At 39.9% G+C, this 21,857-nt stretch overlaps 1 protein-coding gene across 5 annotated transcripts in view; it reads left to right on the top strand.

Annotated features, from left to right (window-relative positions):
* Window positions 1-2,863: 2,863 nt before the first annotated feature.
* The window catches only part of CDK8 (cyclin dependent kinase 8), a 114,845-nt gene continuing 95,851 nt past the window's right edge, over window positions 2,864-21,857 (top strand). For 2 of the 5 annotated variants that reach the window (XM_029210234.1, XM_029210233.1), the window contains exon 1: window positions 2,864-3,509. Coding sequence is in view for 4 of the 5 variants with exons in the window: in XM_029210233.1 (XP_029066066.1) it covers window positions 3,382-3,509 (128 nt within the window). In the remaining variant the exon portion in view is untranslated. The remainder of the gene's footprint in view (window positions 3,510-21,857) is intronic. The other 3 variants (XM_029210231.1, XM_029210230.1, XM_029210232.1) reach the window with 2 other exon arrangements.

Below are 21,857 nucleotides of genomic sequence, written 5' to 3'. Positions count from 1 at the left end.
GTGTCTGTGCAGTCAAACCTCTCTGCTAATGAGAATCTGTATTCGCAGCCGCTCCCCAGCGCTAGCCTCACCGCCTCAGCTCCACCTCAGATCATCAGGCGTTCAATTCTCATAAGGAGCGCGCAACCTAGGTCCCTCGCATGCGCAGTTCACAGGAGGGTTCGCGCTCCTATGAGAATCTAAAGCCACTGCTGATCTGACAGGAGGCGGAGCTCAGGTGGTAATGCGAGCGATGGGGAGCGGCTGTAAGTACAGATGAAGCTTCGCTCACCTGCCCTGGTTCCTAACAGGCCACGGGGTTCCAGTCCATGGCCTGGGGGTTGGGGTCCCCCGATCTACAGGAAATCCTTTCCAAAACCAGGTTCCCTCCCTCAAGTTTTTGGAATACAAGCATGTGCCCCAAGGGCTTCCCAGCTCATTGCTTTGGCTCTGCAGGCTACTTCTTATCTCCCGTAATTGAGTCTCCGGCTGCTGCCCTTTCCTTTCCTCCAAGCCTGGACACAGGCTCCACAGGTAAGACCCAGCTGATATCTCGGGGATAACAGAAGGGAATTACCACGCAGAAAAGAAAAACCTCAAGCTGGATATTAGATAGTACTGCTCCTAACACATTAGCCAAGCTCCCCTTTAAGGGGCCCTCGTGGCCCTCTCTTCCTTTGCTCCCCATCGTGATGCTCCTTTAAGGGGCCAGCTTACCTCACACCACCGTGTGCCCCCGACCTGGAGTCCAGACCCCTAACTCACACCATAGGTGCAGAGAGCAAAGCAAGCCATTCTCTTCCCTGGTCCTAGGCTGGCGTCCTTTCCTGTCCCGGGATTATTCATAGTAAGAACACTGTTAGTTAGCTTGACTATAGTAATCATTTCACTATGTATATGTGTATCAAAACATCACGTCGTACCTCTTAAATCCATACAATTTTTATTTTTAAAAAACACTCCGTTTCTTCATGGGAAGGTCTTATCTTCATCCACAGGGTGGACAGAGTCAAAGCAGTGGTCAAAAGTACAGTTTAAGAAGGCAGAGACCTTCAGGGTTCAGGAATATCGTGTGCAGGGGCTGTGGGAGACAGGTGCAGGGGTGAGGTGGGGCAAGCCCAGTCTCATGCTTCTTCACAACCTTTTCTCTAGCGTGGTGGTTTGGTTTCTCAAGATCTATGAGTAAATACTTGGACAAAAAGACAGCACTGAAGAAATACAAAATATATATGTTTCAGGAAGTCTATTCTAAAATCATATTTAGGAAAAAGAATTGAATTCTGTAATTATGCAAAGAAGCAGTCCCGCTAGAGAATCACCCAACTGACATCACTGACTGGAAACATATAACGCCCCATTCATGAAAGCTTAATTTTCTGGTGCACTTACCCTAAGCTGAGGTCTTTTATATCTTCATTTTGCAAAGAAAGGAATTGAGGGTCCAGGGACATACTGCTAATAAATGGCACATCAAGATTCAAACCCAGGCCCACCTAACCGGTCAGTGTGCTCAAACACTAAACAGTATTTGATGTACTAGGAAAAACAACTTTGTTTAAACCAGTGGTGAAGTCACTCTTTTCTCCAGGGAAATCTGTATAAGATCCCTTCTGAGGATTTTTCATAAAATGGTATCATGGTCATCATTTGTACATAGATATTTTGGACACAAACATCCTTACTCATTAATTCAACAAATGTTTACTGTGCACCAAAATCAAGCCATGATACTAGGTGTTATGGAAGATGCAAATATTACTTCCTATAGGAATTTATAATCGAGCAAGGGAGAGGAAATAAAAGACAAAACAGAATTTGATGAGTACCACAGGAAAAATCAAAAAAATGTGTGATGGAAGTTAAAAATGGGAGAGATTATATGTCCTTTGGGAGCTGGGGAGCTTTCGTGGAAACGATAGCAATTGGGAAAAGTAAAATAAATATAAATACAAAATTAATATAAAATCAAAAAATGAAAAACAGACGTCTAAATAAGGGGGATAAAGCAACATGAGAGATTATTATCAAGATATCAGGACTCCTCCAGCTGACACCTTTCCTACCTTAAAATTATCAACGGTTTCCATGGATTTAGATCAATTGCTGTAATCATGGCTAAAAATTGCTGCGCGTATGGGCAGTGGTGCAGAGGTCATACTCAAAATAACGTCCCCTCTGAAAGGATGGGGCTCACTGGGATGGTCGTCTGTCACAAGACTGGTGCTCTTCAGGAGCAGCGTGGCCACACCTCGCTGACTCACTTTTACTGATGTTTGTAATGTGTGTCAACACATTGCTATCTTTGTGCAGCCCTTATCAGACTGTGAACGACAAGAATACACCAGATAATAGTCTGTGAGCTGTTGACCAATACTTCGACTTTTTTCGATAACGATAATGCCCTTTAAACTCTGGAGTTCGGAAGTGGCGCAAAATGTGATTCTAATACAAACTAGCCTCCTTCACACTTGAATTTCTTTGGTTAAATTTCTAGCCCAAATCAGACTCTAAAGACATCGCTGTAAAAAAAAAAAATTTTTTTTCCCCTACAGATTGAAACGACTCACCTCCCCTTGGACTACGAATCCCATCATGCAACGCTGCCACAACCCCACCGCGGGGGGCGGAGCCGTAGGGGGGCCGGCCACGGCAGCGTCGCGTGCATTCTGGGCGTTGTAGTCTGGGGCCCCAGCCGCCGCCGGGACGCCCCACGTGGTGCGTGTGGCGGCCGCTCTGGGCAGCGGCTACCGCGCTCTGTCCGCGCAGCCCTCGGGGAGCGGGGCCCGGTGGGGGACGCCGGTCGGCCGGCGCGGCGCGGGCCGCAGGGAGGGCCGAGCACCCCGAGGCTTCGCGACGTTTTTGCGACAGCGCGGCCGTGTTCCGCGAGTCCCCTCCCTCCGCTCTCTGAGGAGGTACCGGCTGTTGTGCAGCGCTGCCTTTCTGTCTGAGTGGATGGGAGAGCGAGCGAGCGAGCGAGTGAGTGAGTGAGTGTGAACGTGTGTGAGCGCGGCGAGGCGCGAGCGCCCGAGGGGCAGTTCGCCGCGCCGTCCTGCCGCTGCCCGCCGCGGGGGCCCAGCGCGCGGCCGGAGCGCAGGGTCCGGCGCCCCGGAGCCTGCGGGGACAAGGGCAGCGACCGCGCTCCCCGCCCCCAGCCCTCGTCCCTCACCCTTCTGCGCCCGGGGACCGCGCCGTCCCCCCCGGCCGGCCCCCGCCCCACCGCCCCCCTGGATGTCCCCGGCGCCCTCGCGGGGCCTCCTCCTGCCGCCGCGGCCGGGCCGGCGTTGCGGCCGCCGGGCGTAGAGCGGGCGGGTTCCCGGGGGCCGCGGCTGCCGGAGCCTCCCCGGTCCCCACCCCCGCCCCGCGGCGCCGCGACCCCGCTCCCCGGCCTCGCAGGCCGTGACAATGGACTATGACTTTAAAGTGAAGCTGAGCAGCGAGCGGGAGCGGGTCGAGGACCTGTTTGAATACGAGGGCTGCAAAGTTGGCCGAGGCACTTATGGTCACGTCTACAAAGCCAAGCGGAAGGATGGGTGAGTGTCGGCGTCGGGCGGGCGGCGGCGCCGGGCAGGTGGGCACCCTCCCTCCGGCCTGGGTCCGGCCGGCCGGGCTCGGGGAGGAGCTGGTGCCGAGGGGGCCGGGCCCGCACGAGACCCGGCGAGCCGCTGCCTCTGTCTCTCCTGGCGCCGCTCGTCGGGCAAGGGAGCTGTGTACTTTTTATCCAGGGGTTTCGGTACAGATTTCTTTAAAATTTCGTTATGAAACGTCAGTTTAAATGATCTTTAAGGGGGGTCGATTTATTATGGGAACCTTCTGGGGCTTTCCTCAACCGCCTCTGGACTGACATCCATCAGTCTGGAAGGGAAGCTGGGATCCTTTTCCCCCACCAGTTTGTGATTGATTTACGATCAAATTCGGATTTTATTTTGGGGAAAGAAATCAGCAAGTCAGTGTGGTTCTGAAGAGTTCCTCTTGGTGATCACCTGCCGCAGAAACGTAGTAGTTACTCTTTCGATATCATTAGCTGTGAGTTTTACCTAGAACAATGGGGGTTTGGTGCAGGGTGGGTGGTGAAGAAAAAGGCTGATGACAAATAGGGGAGTCTTGTTCAGGCCGTTCCCCCCAGATGTAGCAGCTGGCAATGAACTTTCAATAATCTCTTTGCTTCAGATATTCTTCCCGAGAAATATTAAGTCTATGACTGGTAACGCTCCCAATTTAGTTTCCGAAACCGGCAGGTGAAGTGTTCATTTTTCCTTTGTCACTAGGTGAATAGCTTGTGATATTGACAAAAGAGAAGGCATTTCTTAGTTGAGAAAATATAATTTATTAACTCCTGTTTTCCTCTTCAAAAAACGGATGTTGTCTTTATCGCCTTTGACACTGTAGGAAACTGCTGGAAAGAGAACGTCAAAGCTTGTTATATAATCTTTAGATTTTATTATAAACAAAGTAGGTTTACTTGAACATCACTGTTAGTTTGGTTAGCTGCTGTTTAACGTTTAAGATAATTGCTTTTTTTCCCCCCAAATCACACAGGAGGGTATGTTCAGAACTATATTAGCACTAAAAAAATGAAACCATTCAAAAAGCTGAAGTTACCTGGGTTGGGGGGGAAGCCATATTTATAAATACTTTAGTATTCTAAATATTGGCGAAGGAAGGATCTACCTAATCAACATTTTTTCTTAGATTTACTGAGATATCTTTCTAAAATAACTTAAAATGGACTCTAAGAGGGAGAAGATAGTAATTCTCATTAATTTGGAATGTGCATTTCAGTGCTTATATGCAGCAGTAAAGCAGTGATGGTATATGCAAAAGGTACGGATTTGAAAACTTGATACTGTGGGTGCTGCATGTCTTTAAAAGTACTCTTTAGCAGAATGGATAGTCTGGTGACACTTGAGAAATCAGCTTCTGGAGATGTTGTTGACTCTGTTGTTTAATTATATTTCTCATTGAAGTATTACTCTGTAATAACGTACATATTTAAAAAGTTATCCTTGTTAACTTCCCATACAATATTTTTTAAAGGACTTACACCATCTCCCTGTCCCCCAATATTATGTAATTTGGGGCATATTCATAAAATCCCTGATCCCATGAGATTAGACATTGTAGTGCATTTGACTATCTGTCATCTTTTTAATAAAATTCTGGTGATCTTAATTTCTTTCTAATCTCTCTGAGAAAAACCAGTTCTATTTTCATAAATTACCAATTTAAGCTAATAAAACATACAAATTTTATTAACTTTGAATTTACATTTTATGAAAAACTATAATATTGTTTACTAGCAAGAGGTACTTTTGACCACATTTTATATCTCATGGTCAAGTTTTAATTTAGGCTAAGAATAATTTTAGAAGATTAAATTATACAATTTAAAATTAGCTGAATGTATAATATATGAACACTTCTTTGTCATTCATGATAACCAAAAAGCAGGTAGCATTGCATTTTGGAAAAATTAACTTTTTGTTTATAATTCTTTGGGCTTGTTTTCCAGTAGCCTCTAATGATTTTGTATATAGGAAGAACTGTTTTTTAAAAAATGGATGAAATGTCAAGAGAGTTTTAAAATTACTTAAAACAGTTTTTGTGCTCCAGAGGGAATGTTTTTCGGCTCCTTATAACCTCACTCTGGTAAAATGAAGCATTGTATTTATGAAGCTCTTTTGATCTTATGTCAGTGAAATGTAATTTAGTGCATTTTAGTCCTGGTAAAATAAAATTTGTGGCTGTTTAATCTTTTATAAAAAGATGATGATCAAATAATTTGTTTCTAGTATTGATTTACTTTCAAATGAAATTATATATTCTGCAACTGGAATTTCAGAGAACTCTAGGAACCCAGACAATAACACCTTCAAAGAGAATACTGAGATTTACAATAAAATGAAATAAATTTCATTTGTATTTGGCTATTAAAATGAAGGTATCTAAATGTATCCTTTCAGTTGTCCAGTGAGCATCATAGACATGAATAATTAGTAATGGAATTTAGACCAGAGGAGTTAGCTGCTTAAATTATTGTTTTAGGAAATAAAACAGCTTGAAAGGTCATTTCTTTGATTTTAAGTATTAATAATACTCTCCTGCTAGTATACTACACTTTTGGTAAACTCAGCATTTTAAGGAATGTGGGGAAGGCGGAATACTTTATTTGAGGCATGATTATGTACATGGAAAGGGGGCCTTTTATAGTTGTGTTATTTTCAGGTTCTAATAGAGTTAAAACATAAATGCACAGTAAATCTTGGGAATAATTCACTCTCGCTGTCACCATAAATGAGATAGAGAGTGTCCTTTGTGTCTGAACACCAAAAGGGTACTCAGTGGGAAGCAGGGGGATTCATTTTCTTTCTGAGTCAATTGCATTTCCTCTTTGCAGAATTTAGGCAACCAAACTTATCTTGTTTAAAGGAATGGAAAAGTGTGAGAACCAGAAAACAATTTGTGTTTTTAAATTCTCATTATTGGCACTGAACATTGTAGAATTTAAAAATTAATTTGGGGTAAGAGTTTGATTTCCAAATAAGAAAAGCAAAAAGACTTTTCTTGAATAGGGTTCTTAGGCTGCTGTACTCTGTGTTCAAAAGAACAGATACTATATAATTGGGATTGTGTGTGTGTGAATGTGAGAGAGAGAGAGAGAGAGAGAGAAATATACAGAAAACTTTTGTTGGGGCACTTTTGTAGACAGCACAGAGATTAGTAGGCAGTGGTAATGATAATAATAGCTAAGTTACTGAGTAAGTCTTAGGACCTGGGCAGAGCCCTTTACAGCCATCATCTGTTGAATCCTCGCAAGTACCATACAAGTCAGTTGTGTTTTTTCAGTTTTATAGTTGAGGAAACTGAAGTTTAAAAAGGTTAAGCAAATTTGTCCATGGTTACATGACTAATTAAATGTCAGAGCTGGAATTGGGGGATTACAGGCTGGTCTCTTACTCCACAGCCCAGGCTCTTAACCATTATGCTTCATATTAAGATAAATATAAACATAGACATGGGGATTTGGTGTTTTAGTGGGTCATTCAGAAAGCATGAATGCCTTATCACAGGACTAGTCTTTTCAATTAACTGATACTTTTTTAGTATGTTTCTGAACAGCCCTAGTTTTTCTAGTGCTGCAAAAGTAAGTGTGTAGCTATGTGGTGTATACACACACACACATATACGTGTATGTCTGTGTGTGTGTTTGTGTGTGTGTGTGTGTGTGTGTGTGTGTGTGTAGGACCAGACTCTAATAGGGCATGTTAGGATGTGAAAATTCTTCGTGTAGTGCAAAGAACTCTAAGTTGGGGAGACTGGAGAACTGAGTTTGAGTTCAGACTCTGCCTCTGATCACCAGTATGACCTTGGGCAAATCATTTGCCCTTGTAGACCTTTGTTTCCTTATTTCTAAAATTACGGGGTTTGAGTTGATCATTTTTAGGGCCTTCCAAGTATTATAATTTGAGGAAGTAAAAATATAAAACACTTTCGAAAGATCAGGTAAGCAACCACTAAGACAAAAATTTTACTTTAGACAGTAATACACATCCATGTTTCTTAGTCTCATGCTTTAATGTGGGTTCTCATCAACTGCCAAAAAGAAAATAAGTAGCTTCCAAAGACTTGTCAGCTCCCTTACCTAACATGCCTTGTACCACTGTGGCATTCCCTCCTGTTTACATCTTAAGGTGTGGGATTTATGTGGCTGCTCCCATCCTGTGAACCATTCATTTGGTGGCTAGCATGAGGAACGCTTCTGATTTGATCTGCACTAGAGCTTTTAAGTCAGCTTTAATTCCTTAGCTGTGATCAGAACTTGATTGGAACCCTTTATTTCCCCTGAAGGATTTGAATAGTTTTTCTTTTGAATATTGCTGAACCCTGTATCTAGGCTCAGTTTGATTTAAGTATTTCTTTAGATGTCAGAAATGCCAAATACAACATGTAATAATCCCCATCAGTGGGGATTTTGCATGCCCAATAAGGAATATTCCTTATAACATTTAAAAAATGTGATGGAAAGGGACAAGCAGAATATTCACTATGCATTTCTTATCTACTTGCAGTTGAATTTATCTGCCTTAATACTCAGTGCATTCAGATCCACTGGGTAGGCCACTTTGAGGTTTCATGCTTAGATCCCATTTTCTTTTTTTTTCCTTTTTAAATTAATTAATTAATTTTGGGCTGCGTTGGGTCTTTGTTGCTGCGCGTGGACTTTCTCTAGTTGCGGTGAGCGGGGGCTACTCTTCATCGCGGTGCGCGCACTTCTCATTACGGTGGCTTCTCTCGTTGCGGAGCATGGGCTCTAGGCATATGGGCTTCAGTAGTTGTGGCTCACGGGCTCAGTAGTTGTGGCTCGCTGGCTCAGTAGTTGTGGCTCGCGGGCTCTAGAGTGCAGGGTCAGTAGTTGTGGCGCACGGGCTTAGTTGCTCCGCGGCATGTGGGATCTTCCTGGACCAGGGCTCAAACCTGTGTCCCCTGCATTGGCAGGTGGATTCTTAACCACTGTGCCACCAAGGAAGTCCCAGAGCCCATTTTCTTAGTAGCAAACTGGCAAATTAATTCATTTTTGGATTTGCTGATTTGATTATTTTACTGTTTTTTCTAACATTGGAAGAAATCCATTCCCTCATTCACTCAGCGAATATTTACTGGACCCTTCTATCTGCCAGGCACTGTACAAGGTATTGAGAATGCCAAGATGAGTAAAATATTCCATTATTTCAGAAGACACCTACTGAGGAAACAAACGTAAATAAACTATAGCAATTTAATAAGCATTATGATAATTAATACAAGGTGCTATTGGAACACAGACATGGAAGCTCCCAACTGCTTAGGGTTTTCAGGATAAACCTCTCAGAGGTGGCAGCACTTCGTTGAGTCTTGACGGACAGGGAAGATCTCATCAGAAAGGGCATTTCTTTTTTTAACTTAGTTTCTTTTCTTCTTTTTTTAATTTTAATTTTTTGGCCGTGCTGCAGGGCATGTGGGATCTTAGTTCCCCAACCAGGGATTGAACCCGTGTCCCCTGCATTGGAAGGGTGGAGTCTTAACCACTGTACTGCCAAGGAAGTCCCAGAAAGGGCATTTCAAGAGGAATAGGACAAAGGGTTTTTTTTTGTTGTGCTCTTAAAGACCCCAACAACTTTTGTGGGTCTGAATTATTTCTTCCCATGCCTTTCCTTGCCGCACCTTTTCTGTTGCCGGCATCTTTGAGCTCCTGCTGCTTGTGTAGTGCTACATACGTGTGCTACAGGTGTTCCATTGTACCCATTGGACATGATGAAGTCTCTGTGATTCAATATGGGGATACATTTATCAGCATGTACTGAGCACCTTAATTGTCTCTGTGGCAGTTTCTCATCACAGGAACATTGGTGAATCAGGGTACAAGCAGCCTCTGAAATCCAACTGTCTGATTTAGGAATATCTCTCATATGTAAGACTGCCATGGCAGAACAGTGGCTCTGGATAGCAGATGACTCTCCTTTGGCCTCACCTCCATGAGGAGTAGGGATCCAGAATTTTCTGTGCTGCTGAGATGGTGGTGGCCAACAGGTCGGAGGGGAATTCCTCTTGTTGGGACTCTCAGTTGTGTGAGAAGATGGTAGGGAGGTGGCTTCCGGCAACTGAATTTCAGCTAGGAAAATAGAAATAATGACAAATTATTAGAAGTTACTGTAGGTCATTTGCAAGCTTACCTACTTTTTCAAAAATTAGTTCTCTTGGCAGTTGTGTTCAGAATTATGATTTACAAACATTTGAAATATGATCCATATGTAAGTTGGGACTGTATATGCCAAATCAGTGTTGATAAATATATATTCTTCCCCGTGGCTGGTGAATTGTTGAATCCAACCCTCATTGTCTCTTTATGTTTTTATTCTTTTTCTGTTCTTAGCTGCTGCTAGAGAATGAAAATCCTACTGTCCTTACCTCTTTCAGAACAATTTGTAAATCCTTTCCTTCACAGCAGCTTAAGTAGGCCTTGGCCATCTCTTCGTTATTTAGAAACTACTGTGATATTTTTTGTCTTAAAATATCTGTTGTCACCTCAAGGCAGTTCTTGAAGTTGTCACTAAAAAGTGACTTTCACCCGTTAGTTTGATCTTAATACTTAAAGACCTTTAAGTTATCATTTTCTCAAGATTCTTTAGTATAGTGATTGTCAAAGTCACAAAACCAGTCCCTGCTGTAGTAGGCTGCTTTTACTGATAGAGTTACGTCTTGTCCTTCAGGTGTGTTGTCACAGAAAAAATGCTGAGAATCCCCTTTTTAAAATTGAGATATATCACATACCATAAAATTCACCCTTTTAAAGTGTGCAGTCTACTGACTTTTAGTGTATCCACAAGGCTATGCAATCATCACCACTACCTAATTCCAGAACATTTTTATCGTGTGAGAAGAAACCCCGTATCAATTGGTAGTCACTCCACATTCCCTCTCTTCCCAGCCCCTGGCAACCACTAATCTATTTTCTTTCTCTATGGATTTGCCTATTCTGAACATTTCATGTAAATAGAAATATATAGTATGTGGCCATTTGTCTTTTACTTAGCGTAGCGTTTTCAGTGTTCATTCATGTTGTGCATGTGTCAGTGTTTCATTCCCTTTTATGGTTGAAAAATATTGCTTTGTATGGATAGACCACATTTTGTTTATCCATTTATCAGTTGGTGGACATCTAGGTTGTTTCTACTTCTTGGCTATTATGAATAATGCTGCTATGAACCTTCATGCTCAAATTGTTGTGTAGATATATGTTTTTGGTTCTCTTAGGCAAATACCCAGAGTCATATGGTAACTCTATGTTTAGCTTTTTGAGAAACTGCCAAACTTTTGAAAGCAGCTGAGAACCACTTTTGAGTGGCTTTACCTTGACTTTGGTTTAGAACCATGATTTGTCCTCTGTCCACAAGACCTGGACACCTTAATTCCCAGGACACCTTATTAATCAGTAGCCCACCTTATTCCCAGGAAGTGTTCACACACTAGTCTGTTGTGGCGATTCTGCAATACAGACTAATACAGCTGCTCCTCCTCCATCAAATCAGACCGCCTTCCGAGCTTGTTCTCAGGCAGCACCTTGTGCTGGGAGCAGTTTTCCCTCAGCTGAAATTGGTTCTAACATTTAGCTTCAGAAATCTTAACTACTTTATCTTAACATACAACTCCAGTAATTCTCTCTTCACTCACCACCCCGCAAAACATAGTTAGTTCTTCATAGATATATTATGTAACTACATTAGTGTATATGTGGTTAATGTTTATATGTCCTTTGGGTCTTTCTGGTGAAGGTTTATGGGTTAGATATTATGGATTTCCTCTAGGGCAGTAATTGTGTTCCCCTTACCTCCTGGCATATTGCCAAATGTCGACAGGTATTTAATACTTTAAAATTTTTGGTGTACCTAAAATTCATACTTGAAAATTTTCCTTTTAAACTTGCTAGACTTAAAAACTTGAGCATATTTTGGAATAGAAAAGCAGTGCCTTGTGAAAATACCCTGAGAAGCAAAGTTTGATGGGCTGGCTAAATTGATACCAGGAACAGAATTGAACAAAACCAAAGGCCAAAGGCAGATGCAAGCTTTGTTAATTGACTGAACCAAATAGAAGTCCCAGGTATTTGAAAAATTGAGCCACTACAAAGAATAAAGTATTTTCTAAAGTATACCTTGTAAATGAATCAGTTTACATGGGGATCAGACCTATATTTCTAACCTTAAGGAAAATATAATTAGTCTCTGAACCAGAGTTGACATTTAGTTTTCTTTAAACTCTGTGGTTGTTTCATATTTGAAGTTTCCTTTTGTTATGTGAATAAAAAATTATATAGTTTAACAACTACTCAAGGTAACTCAGTTACTCCTCTCTCTAGACAAGCTCTTTAAAATCCATAACTTTATTATAGCCCATGAATTCTAACAAATAATCCTAAGGAGAGGAATTCTTCACATCATGATGCCTACTCTGGGTGTTTCTGTACACCTGAATTTTATAGCTTTTGTAGAGAACTAAGGGATTTAAAAAAAAAACAAAACCCAAACTTGTCAAACAGTGGTATTATGGTTTATATTAAGCAAGTCATTATTTTAGGGGAAAGAGGAGGTAGGTATTGAAAAATTATTTTTATGAGGCTTCTGTTTTAAGGAAAGCCAATAAATCGTGCAAAATTTAAGCTCGTGTAGAATAAATACATTTGTTTGGAGTTTTTTCACTTTATGAAAGAAGCCCTTTAAGTAAGGGAGCTCTCCTAGCATACCTATCCTGTGACTCAGTTTGCCAAAAGTTCAGTTTATACACATTTTCCAAGAAAATGTTAAGCACAGAGTAAGGAGTACTTGTATTTGTTTTCTAGTGCTGACTTAACATTGAAGGTTCTTTTAAATGTAAAATTAAGTCATTTAAATATTTGATGTTCCATCATAGTCTCTCTTTAGCTGTAATTTTGGGGGGGGCAAATGTGTGTATTTACAGTTTATTTGGTCTCTGTTCATTGAATGTCTAATGTGCCAGGTTCTGTGCCAGGTATAGGTGATTCAGCAGTGAACAGGCCATAGTTGTAAGTCATTAGGGAACTTAAAGACTTTGAGGGGCACAGGCAAATAAACAGGTAATTACAATACAGTGGTATACAGCTGTGATGGAGAAAATGATTAATGAAATCTACTGTGACGTTATTTTTTTTCATTCAAGAATATTATGCGGGACTTCCCTGGCAGTCCAGTGGTTAAGACTCGTGCTTCCAATGCAGGGGGCGTGGCTTCGATCCCTGGTTGGGAAACTAAGATCCCACATGCTGCACAGCCAAAAAATAAATAAATAGATCCATCGGATGGAGAATGTTGATTTTTTTAAAAAAAGCATATTATGCATCTTTCCATGTCAGTAAATATAGCTCTAAATCATCAGTTTTAATTATTGCTGGCATCACATTACACACACACACACACACACACACACACAGTAGATATGTATCCAGTTAACCAGTTCTCTAGTGATAGAAGAAATATAAGTAGTCTCTAAATTTTAGCCATTGCAGTTAGGGAAGTACCTCCTAGAAAATATGACTACAGTTCTTCAACATAGTATCAAGCTCTTGCAGTGGAATTTTAGGGTCAAAGATTGTATACTTTCAACAGCTGTATTTCTGTTATAAAATAAGATTGGATTATACAATTAATAAACTCTCAGGATAAAAATTCAAACAGTGTGTAAGAATATGCAGGAAGATCATTGTCAGCCCCTCTTTGTATATATGCGTATGGGAGCAGATACATGTCTGGGTCCACTTTAAAATTTACTTTAATATTTCATTCATTTTGAGCAAATAATACATGAGTATGCCAAAAATGTAAATATACTGAGGAAGTGAAAACTTAAGTCTTCTCACCTCTGTCTCCTCCAGGCACTCATTTCTTCTTTCAGAGCTGTCCACTGATAACGTTTCTTGTGTATGCTTTCCAGTTTGTGGACACAAACATCTTTGGACTTTATGGTATTATTTTTCATGCATAACTCTTTTATTTTTATAAAGTCACATGTATCAATGGCTGCTGGGTTATGTGTAAGAATTAGTTAGAAAGGACTTTATGTCATCATCCTTAAACACAAAATGTATGATGGCGTATACGTATATTTTGTTTCTTGCTTTTCTCAGTTCATGTTTTAGAGACTGATAACAGCACATGTAACGTAATTCATTTCATCAGCTTGTCATTCTTTTTTATGAACATAATGTAATATGCATATCCAGTTGAAGGACATTTAGGTTGCTTTCATTTTTTTTTTATGCCCTTAAGCAGTACTGCAGTAAATGTCCTTTATATCAGTCTTTCCACACAACATTCTCTCAGATGGAGACAGAACTTCGCAGGTACCCAGAAAGTCCCCCACAGGGATATTTGCTGTGGATGATACCACTGGCAAGGAGCAAAGTCTTCATGAAGCAAGAGAAGCTCCCTTGCTATATCCACAGGGAGTTTTATCCCTCCTGGCTTCTCTCAAAAGTTCTAGAGACTGATCATCACGCCCAAGCACAAGTTACTGGTAACGACCCAGTACATAACTGCTAGACTGCTGCAGTGCAGGTCAGTTTCCCAGGAATGTCTCTTTAACAGGCCTAGGCTTCAGGCTCTTTGGAGGTCCAATCTTATGCACCATTTATACTCCCATCAAAACTCCCCAAACAAAACTTAATCTGGAAGGAAGAAATGGAAATAAATATAATAATGACATGCTTGAGTCCTGGGGGCAAATGCATTGTAAAGTTGGAATTGTTTATTCTTTTGGAAATTTTGCTTTAGGTTTTCTTTTCCCACATAGTCCTATGTATTTTAGATTACTGGTTGGCATAAAAAAATTGAGTCTTGTGGATACTTAAGATTACAGTCATTATTAAGTTTACATGTTATTTTATGTTCACTTTCATCAGATGATCTTTCTCTCTTGTTTCCTGTTGCTTGGCCTTGGTCATCCTTTCATTTCCTGACCAGCACTGACCTTCCTATACCCAGTCTTTTCCTTTCCTCCCCTTTTTGGCTTGCTTTTTCTGTTTGGTACTGATTTTGGCTTTGGCCTTGCTCCTTGTCACCAGTCTCAGTAGGATTCCCCTCTGGGCTGGCCTCCTTTTCTGCTGCCAGTGGAATTTCTTGACTTTGTGTATTCGGCAGAGGGAATCATTTATGTAGGTAAGCAGGCAGCTGATTACCCACTAGACAGTTCTGATGTACTTTATTAATTTGGAAGAGACTTTTAAGAACAGTTTTAAGTACTGCTAAACATAACTCTTTCTCCATAGACATAATTTCTCCTCAACAGAAGTTGGAAAGTACTTACTCCTTATAGATAGATAAGAAGCTGAAAAAGTACGCAAACATTTAATCTTTTTATCTGAAAATCTATTTTAGTACACAAGAGTCCAGGGCTGCTTGAGAGTTTAAACCAGGTACCCTGTAGCCAAAAGTTACTACTGTCCTGTTTTAGCCAAGACTAGCTGACCTGCAGAGCCCCTTTAGGCTTTTGACATGTGCTAGGCTTGGACATGCAGACGTGGAAAACATAAGGAAGTCTGTCAAAGTAGCACACACTTCACATATTTCATCTGTTTCTCTTCCGGATTTTTTTTTGTGGGGGTGGGATGGGACCGTTCAGTTTCGGAAGGTGATTCAGCCTGATCTTCTTTAAGTACTTGAAGTTTTCATTGCAAGCAAAAAACACTAACCAAGTATACCACTTTTTAACCTTTATTTGACTTGGATCATGTAGCATTTGCCCTATTTCTGTTGCACTTTGTAAGAACTGGACTCACTGAGTTTAAGTATGCTTGCTGCTTTTAAATCAGAATGCAGTACAATTACATTTTTCCTTAGTGAGATTCTGTGCTATGATTACCCCGGAAATGTTTTGGAATGTAAGATAACATTTACCACTAGGTATTCATTATTTATTTTAAAGTATTTAAAAAGTAGTTTTGATTTAGTTGCAGTGTACTAAGTAGGGAAATTAAATACCAGTTGTCTTCATGGAGGAAATATTAGTAAAACCTTTAAAGAAGTTACACATTTATACTTCATAAGGTTTTTTAATAGCTTTATTGAGCTATAATTCACATACCATACAGTTTACCTGTTTTAAGTGTACAGTTCACCATCTTTTAGTGTATTCACAGAGTTGTGTGGCTGTTACCACAGTTTAATTTTAGAATATTTTTATCCCCCCTAAAAGAAATCCGGTATCCATCAGCAGTCATTCCCCTGTCCTTCCAACCCTCCAGCCTTGAGCAGCCACTAATCTGCTTTCTGCCTCTGGATTTGCCTGTTCTGAACATTTCATTTAAATGAAATCATCTAATATGTGGTCTTTAGTGATCGGCTTCTTTCACTTAATATAATGTTTTCAAGGCTTATCCATGATTTAACATGTATCACATTTTGTTTAGTCATTCATCAGTTGTTGGATATTTGGGTCATTTCCACTTTTTGGTTATTATGAATAATGCTGCTGTGAACATTGGTGTACAAGTATCTGAGTCCCTGCTTTCAGTTCCTTGGATATATACCTAGGAGTGGAATTGCTGGATCATATGGTAACTGAGTGCTTAACTGTTGAGTAACCACCAAACTGCTTCCTCAGTGGCTGCACCATTTTACATTCCCACTAGCAATGCACAAGTGTTCCAATTTCTCCACATCTTTGCCAACACTGATCCCGCCCCTTTTTTTTTAATATAGCTGTCCTTACGGCTATTAAGTGGTATTGATTTGCATTTCCCTAATGATGAATGGTACTTATTGTATCATTCAGTATCAGTAAATACTTCTCGTGTACTTATTGATCATTTGATTATCTTCTTGGAAAAACATATTTATATCCTTTGCTCATTTAAAAATTGAGTTATTTATCTTTTTATTATTGAGTCATAGGAGTTCTTTCTATACTCTGGATACTAGACCCTTATCAGATAGATGATTTGCAAATGGCCAATAAGCACGTGAAAAGATGCATCATCAGGGAAATGCAAATCAAAACTATGAGATATTACTTCATACCTGTTAGGATGGCTACTATTTAAAAAAAAAAAAGTGTTGGCCACTTGTATATCTTCTTTGGAAAACTGTCTGTTCAGGTCCTTTACCCATTTTTTAATCTGGTGGTTTGGTTTTTTGTTGAGTTTTAGTTCTCTGTATATTCTGGATACTAATTCCTTATAAGATATACAATTTACGAGTATTTTCTCCCATTCTGTAGGTTGCCTTTTACTCTGTGGATATTGTCTTTTGACACATCAATGTGAAAAATTTTCATGAAGTCCAATTTGTCTATTTTTTCTTTTATTTCCTGTGCCTTTGTTGTCATAATCCAAGAAATCATTGCTAAATCAAGGTTGTAAAGCCTGTAGTTTGTAGTTTTAGTTCTTTAGGCCATGGATCCGTTTTGAGTTAGTTAGCCAGATTTTCTCCTAGAAAGTTTGAACTAATTCATCCTCTCATTCATAATGAACAGGAGTAATGTTTGCCACTCCCTTGATCAGTGTTTTTATTATTTAATCTTTAAAATAATTTTCTTTTAATCTTTGTAAATTTGATAGGAAAGCTATGGAATCATGGTTTTATTTACATTTGTTTCATTAATATTTAAACTTACAGTTTCTTGTTTTTTCATTATTTAATTTCTTTGGTGAATTGCCTGATCATATTTTACCCATTTTCCTATAATATTTTTCTTAAATTTTTTTTTTGTGAAGTACTTTGCTTCTTGGAATATTAAATTCTTTTATTCATGTTGCAAGTATTTCCAATTTTTATTTCTCTATTTATGATATTTTCATATGTAATCACCTGTCATTCTTTCTTTGCTCCTTTTTTTTCCCATAATATTTTAATACTTTTCCACTTTTAAATACTGGTTTTAATTTTGTGATTGTAACATGGAAGATCCAACTTTATTATTTTTCTTTTAAATTTATTTATTTAATTTATTTATTTTTGGCTGTGTTGGGTCTTCGTTGCTGCACCCGGGCTTTCTCTAGTTGCGGCGAGCGGAGGCTACTCTTCGTTGTGGTGTGAGGGCTTCTCACTGCAGTGGCTTCTTGTTGCAGAGCACGGGCTCTAGGCATGCGAACTTCAGTAGTTGTGGCACGTGGGCTCAATAGTCGTGGCTCACAGGCTCTAGAGTGCAGGCTCAGTAGTTGTGGCACAAGGGCTCAGTTGCTCCACGGCATGTGGGATCTTCCCGGAGCAGGGCTTGAACACGTTCCCCTGCATTGGCAGGCAGATTCTTTTTTTTTTTTTTTTTTTTGCAGTACGCGGGCCTCTCACTGCTGTGGCCTCTCCTGTTGCGGAGCACAGGCTCTGGATGCGCAGGCTCAGAGGCCATGGCTCATGGGCCCAGCCACTCCGCGGCAGGTGGGATCTTCCCGGACCGGGGCACGAACCCGTATCCCCTGCATCGGCAGGCGGACTCTCAACCACTGCGCCACCAGGGAAGCCCGGCAGGCAGATTCTTAACCACTGCGTCACCAGGGAACCTCCCAACTTTATTATTTTTAAAAAATATCATCAGGATCATAAAGGTATTTAGAATAGTTACACTCTACACACTCCCAAGATACTTTAAAATGATTGTTTTGAGTTTGTAGATGAACAATGACAATAATCCAAATACATTGTGTGTACAACTTGGATCAAATACTGATGAAAGTGTTTAATTGGACAAACAACTGATAAGCTTAAAGATAACCAGCACAATTTCACAAGAGAACCAGTTCAGCCCAACTAAGATTTTCTTAATAGCAGTTGACACTGATGTTGTATAGGAGTACAAATTAGTTAATGAAACTGAGCAAATGGGGGTCCCATTCCTCCTTTCCCTTTTTTTGTATTCCTGCATCCCTCCCAGTCATCCTCTTCCTTGGTCTGGCTACCCCTGTGGCGAACCCAAATCAAGAGTTGCTGTGATCACCCTCCACCAGAAAATCAGGAGCCCTGAATTCCAGGTGAAGCACTGTGCTCTCTTGAACTGTACAGTGGACACTCAGGGACAAAACCCCTCATCACCAATATTTTTCAAGTTTCTATCACAGTACAAAAGAGTAACTGAGTAGAAAAGAGAGTAAGATGATTTATTTTTGCTTGGGGAAGAGAAGTGGGAAATAACTGTGGATGAGAAAACATCATGTATATTCAGTATGTAGGAATTAGCCATATGGAAATAATTCTAGAGGGCCTGAATGTTGTCTAAAGGGCTGGTACCTCTCCAAATTTTGATCTCTTTTAAACTCCTTTCATATTCCCCAACTCATTTCTAAATCTGGTTGGGCAGGTTTAACCCTAGTGAAGTACCAGTGCAATTATCTGAAGGTAAAATGTATCTGTTTTTTTTCTTCTTTTTTTAATACAGATATTTTTACTGTAATTTTATTTACAGAATAATTTGCAAAAGTATATCATTAACATATAGTGCAAATGCAACTAATGTAGATTTAGACACTGCTCTGTAAACTTTCCATACCTTTGTAAAATAGAGCTATCCAATTTAGTCATGATAGTTACCAGAAATGGCAAACATAGAAACATTCATAGTGGGTATATAAAAAGATTCCCATCAGTGGCCATGGTGAATTAACCTTTCCTCCCCAACCCTCCCATACTCCCACCCCAATCCCACAACTGATTGTAAAATAAAATACACATTTGAGGTTTAAACTTTTCTTTTTTGAACATCACAATATAAAATGTTAACTGGTGATGTAGTAAACTGATAATTGGTCTCATTTGCCTTAACTAGCATTACCACCATATAGGCACTTTTCCTCATAGTCAAATTATGAACAGCATTTTCTGTAATAAGGCATATTCCATGCACATCATTTAGAGAAAGGTAAATTAAAAAATAGAAAAGATTTATGGAGCATGAAATCTGCGTGCATGTAACGTAAGCATATATTTTATATGTATTCTCCTCTCTGTACAGAATAATAAATACCACTATATCTGATGCAAGTAATTCACTTCCAGGATTGTGTATATTAAGTGATCAGACTAATCCCATCATTAAATTATCACCTTGCACTTATCATTAAGACTCCATTACCATGTAGGAAATATATACAGGACATGTTCCACGTGACATGACTTTCTGCTTTACAAAATGGGTCTGGTTTCTGTGTTTCTGTAGAGGTGAACAAGTCAGCAAAGCGTCTGCAAAATGCCTCTGATTTATGTAAGCGCATTTGTGTATAAATACAATGAAGATTCTGAAGTGGGCAGTCATTTCTACTTCAGTGAGTACCGTTCCCTGCCTCTACTCCATGTTTCAAGGTTTTTCAAAGGGGCCTAAAACTAAAAAAGGTTTTTTACATTTAACTTCTTACAGCAACTAAAGATCGGTTTGAATCACATGGACTTCTTTACTGCCCTGCTGAAGTTTCTGATCAAGAGGCAAACAAGGGGCTTCCCTGGTGGCACAGTGGTTGAGAGTCCGCCTGCCAATGCAGGGGACAGGGGTTCGTGCCCCGGTCAGGGAAGATCCCACATGCCGCGGAGCGGCTGGGCCCCTGAGCCATGGCCGCTGAACCTGCGTGTCCGGAGCCTGTGCTCCGCAACAGGAGAGGCCACAATAGTGAGAGGCCCGCGTACCACAAAACAAAACAAAACAAAACAAAAAAAACAAAAGAGGCAAACAGGAACGGTGCCCACATTTTCTATGCATAATTTGCAACGAACGTATCTTTTTTAAAAAATTATTTTGTTTATTATTTTTGTCTGTGTTGGGCCTTCGTTGCTGTGCGCGGGCTTTCTCTAGTTGCGGCGAGTGGGAGCTCCTCTTCATCGTGGTGTGCGGGCTTCTGATTGCAGTGGCTTCTCGTTGTGGAGCGCGGCTCTAGGCTCGCGGGCTTCAGTAGCAGTGGCTCACGGACTTAGTTGCTCCGCGGCACGTGGGATCTTCCTGGACCAGGGCTTGAACCCGTGTCACCTGCATTGGCAGGTGGATTCTTAACTACTGCGCCACCAGGGAAGCCCGCAACGTATCTTTTAAACTGACCCAAATTAGAATAACTAACAAACACACATGTTACTGAATACTAGAAATATTGAATCAAGTGTCAAACTCAAACAGCGAGATTTGCTGGAACATGTAATACCGTATATCCTCTCACAAATTTCAGGAAGACATGAGCTTATTTTATTCTGATCATTTTACCAGAAAGTAGTTTATACCTATAAGGTTATACAGATGTTTCTCTTTGAAGGCAGGCAGAACCAATTTAGGAAATTACCAAATTGTGTTTGTAACAAACTGAAAGAAATCTGTAGCACACAGTACACAACTAAAAATCCAATAGAAATATAAAGATATCTGGAGAAAAAAACTAAAGCTCTTCACTGTTTCTCCATCAGAACCGAAGTTCTCCATGGGAGTAAGACTATAGAAAAGGTGAAATCACAGGATATCGACAGCCTTCAGTTATTAAGAAACACTTCGCATGACCATGTGAATTATGATAGAAATCAGCAGCAGTGAATTCTATGATTATACAAAGTACAAAAGTCAGATTCTGGACACAGACTTGACTGTATTTATGATATTTGACTCTATGTTATTTTCATATGTAATCATCGGTCATTCTTTCTTTGCTTCTGATTTTTCTTCACTGTAGACATTTTTTCTTACATTTCCTTCTAACGTTTTTAAAGTTTAAAAAAATTTTGCAGTTAAATTATTTAATCTTAAATTTATTTAGTATAAGATGTTATTAGGGTTCTAACTGTAATTTTTCTAGTCTTGTTAATACTGTTGAATAATTCTTTTACAATTGATTTGAAATGCCACCTTCACCATTACCCTAAGTTCTCTTGAATACTGGACCTTGTCTCCTGGTTCATTGATCGATTCCTGTGTTACTCCCCTATTGTTTTAAGTCTTGCAGATTTATAATACCTGGTAAGACCATACCCTTTCATCACTCTTCTTTAAAAAAATGATAGTCTTTCTCTTCCTTTTATTCCATAAACTTCCCTTCCATTTAAACTTTAAAATCAACAATTTAAATTCTAAAAACTATACTTTTTTACTTGGGTTTAAACTGTGTTAAATGTGTTGATTAATTACTCTCCATACTCAGCGGTATGGCTATGTTTTTTTCATTTGTTCAAATTTTATCTTAATGAATTTTGATAAAGCTTTGTAGTTTTCTTCATATAGAGCCTACATATTGTTTATTACTGTGTATTTTGTTTTATTTGGTAGTCACACATAAGTTCATGTGTCATTTGGTCTCATGTAGTATTTTTGACATACTAAAAAATGATTCTTTGGCTATTTATTATACAATTTAAAAAATATTACCCAAAAGTAAAGACAGT

Source organism: Monodon monoceros, unplaced genomic scaffold, assembly GCF_005190385.1.
Source record: "Monodon monoceros isolate NGI ecotype Baffin Bay Population unplaced genomic scaffold, NGI_Narwhal_1 Super_Scaffold_8, whole genome shotgun sequence".
In the NCBI taxonomy this organism is placed as follows: domain Eukaryota; kingdom Metazoa; phylum Chordata; class Mammalia; order Artiodactyla; family Monodontidae; genus Monodon; species Monodon monoceros.
This window is presented reverse-complemented; position numbering and strand designations above follow the sequence as displayed.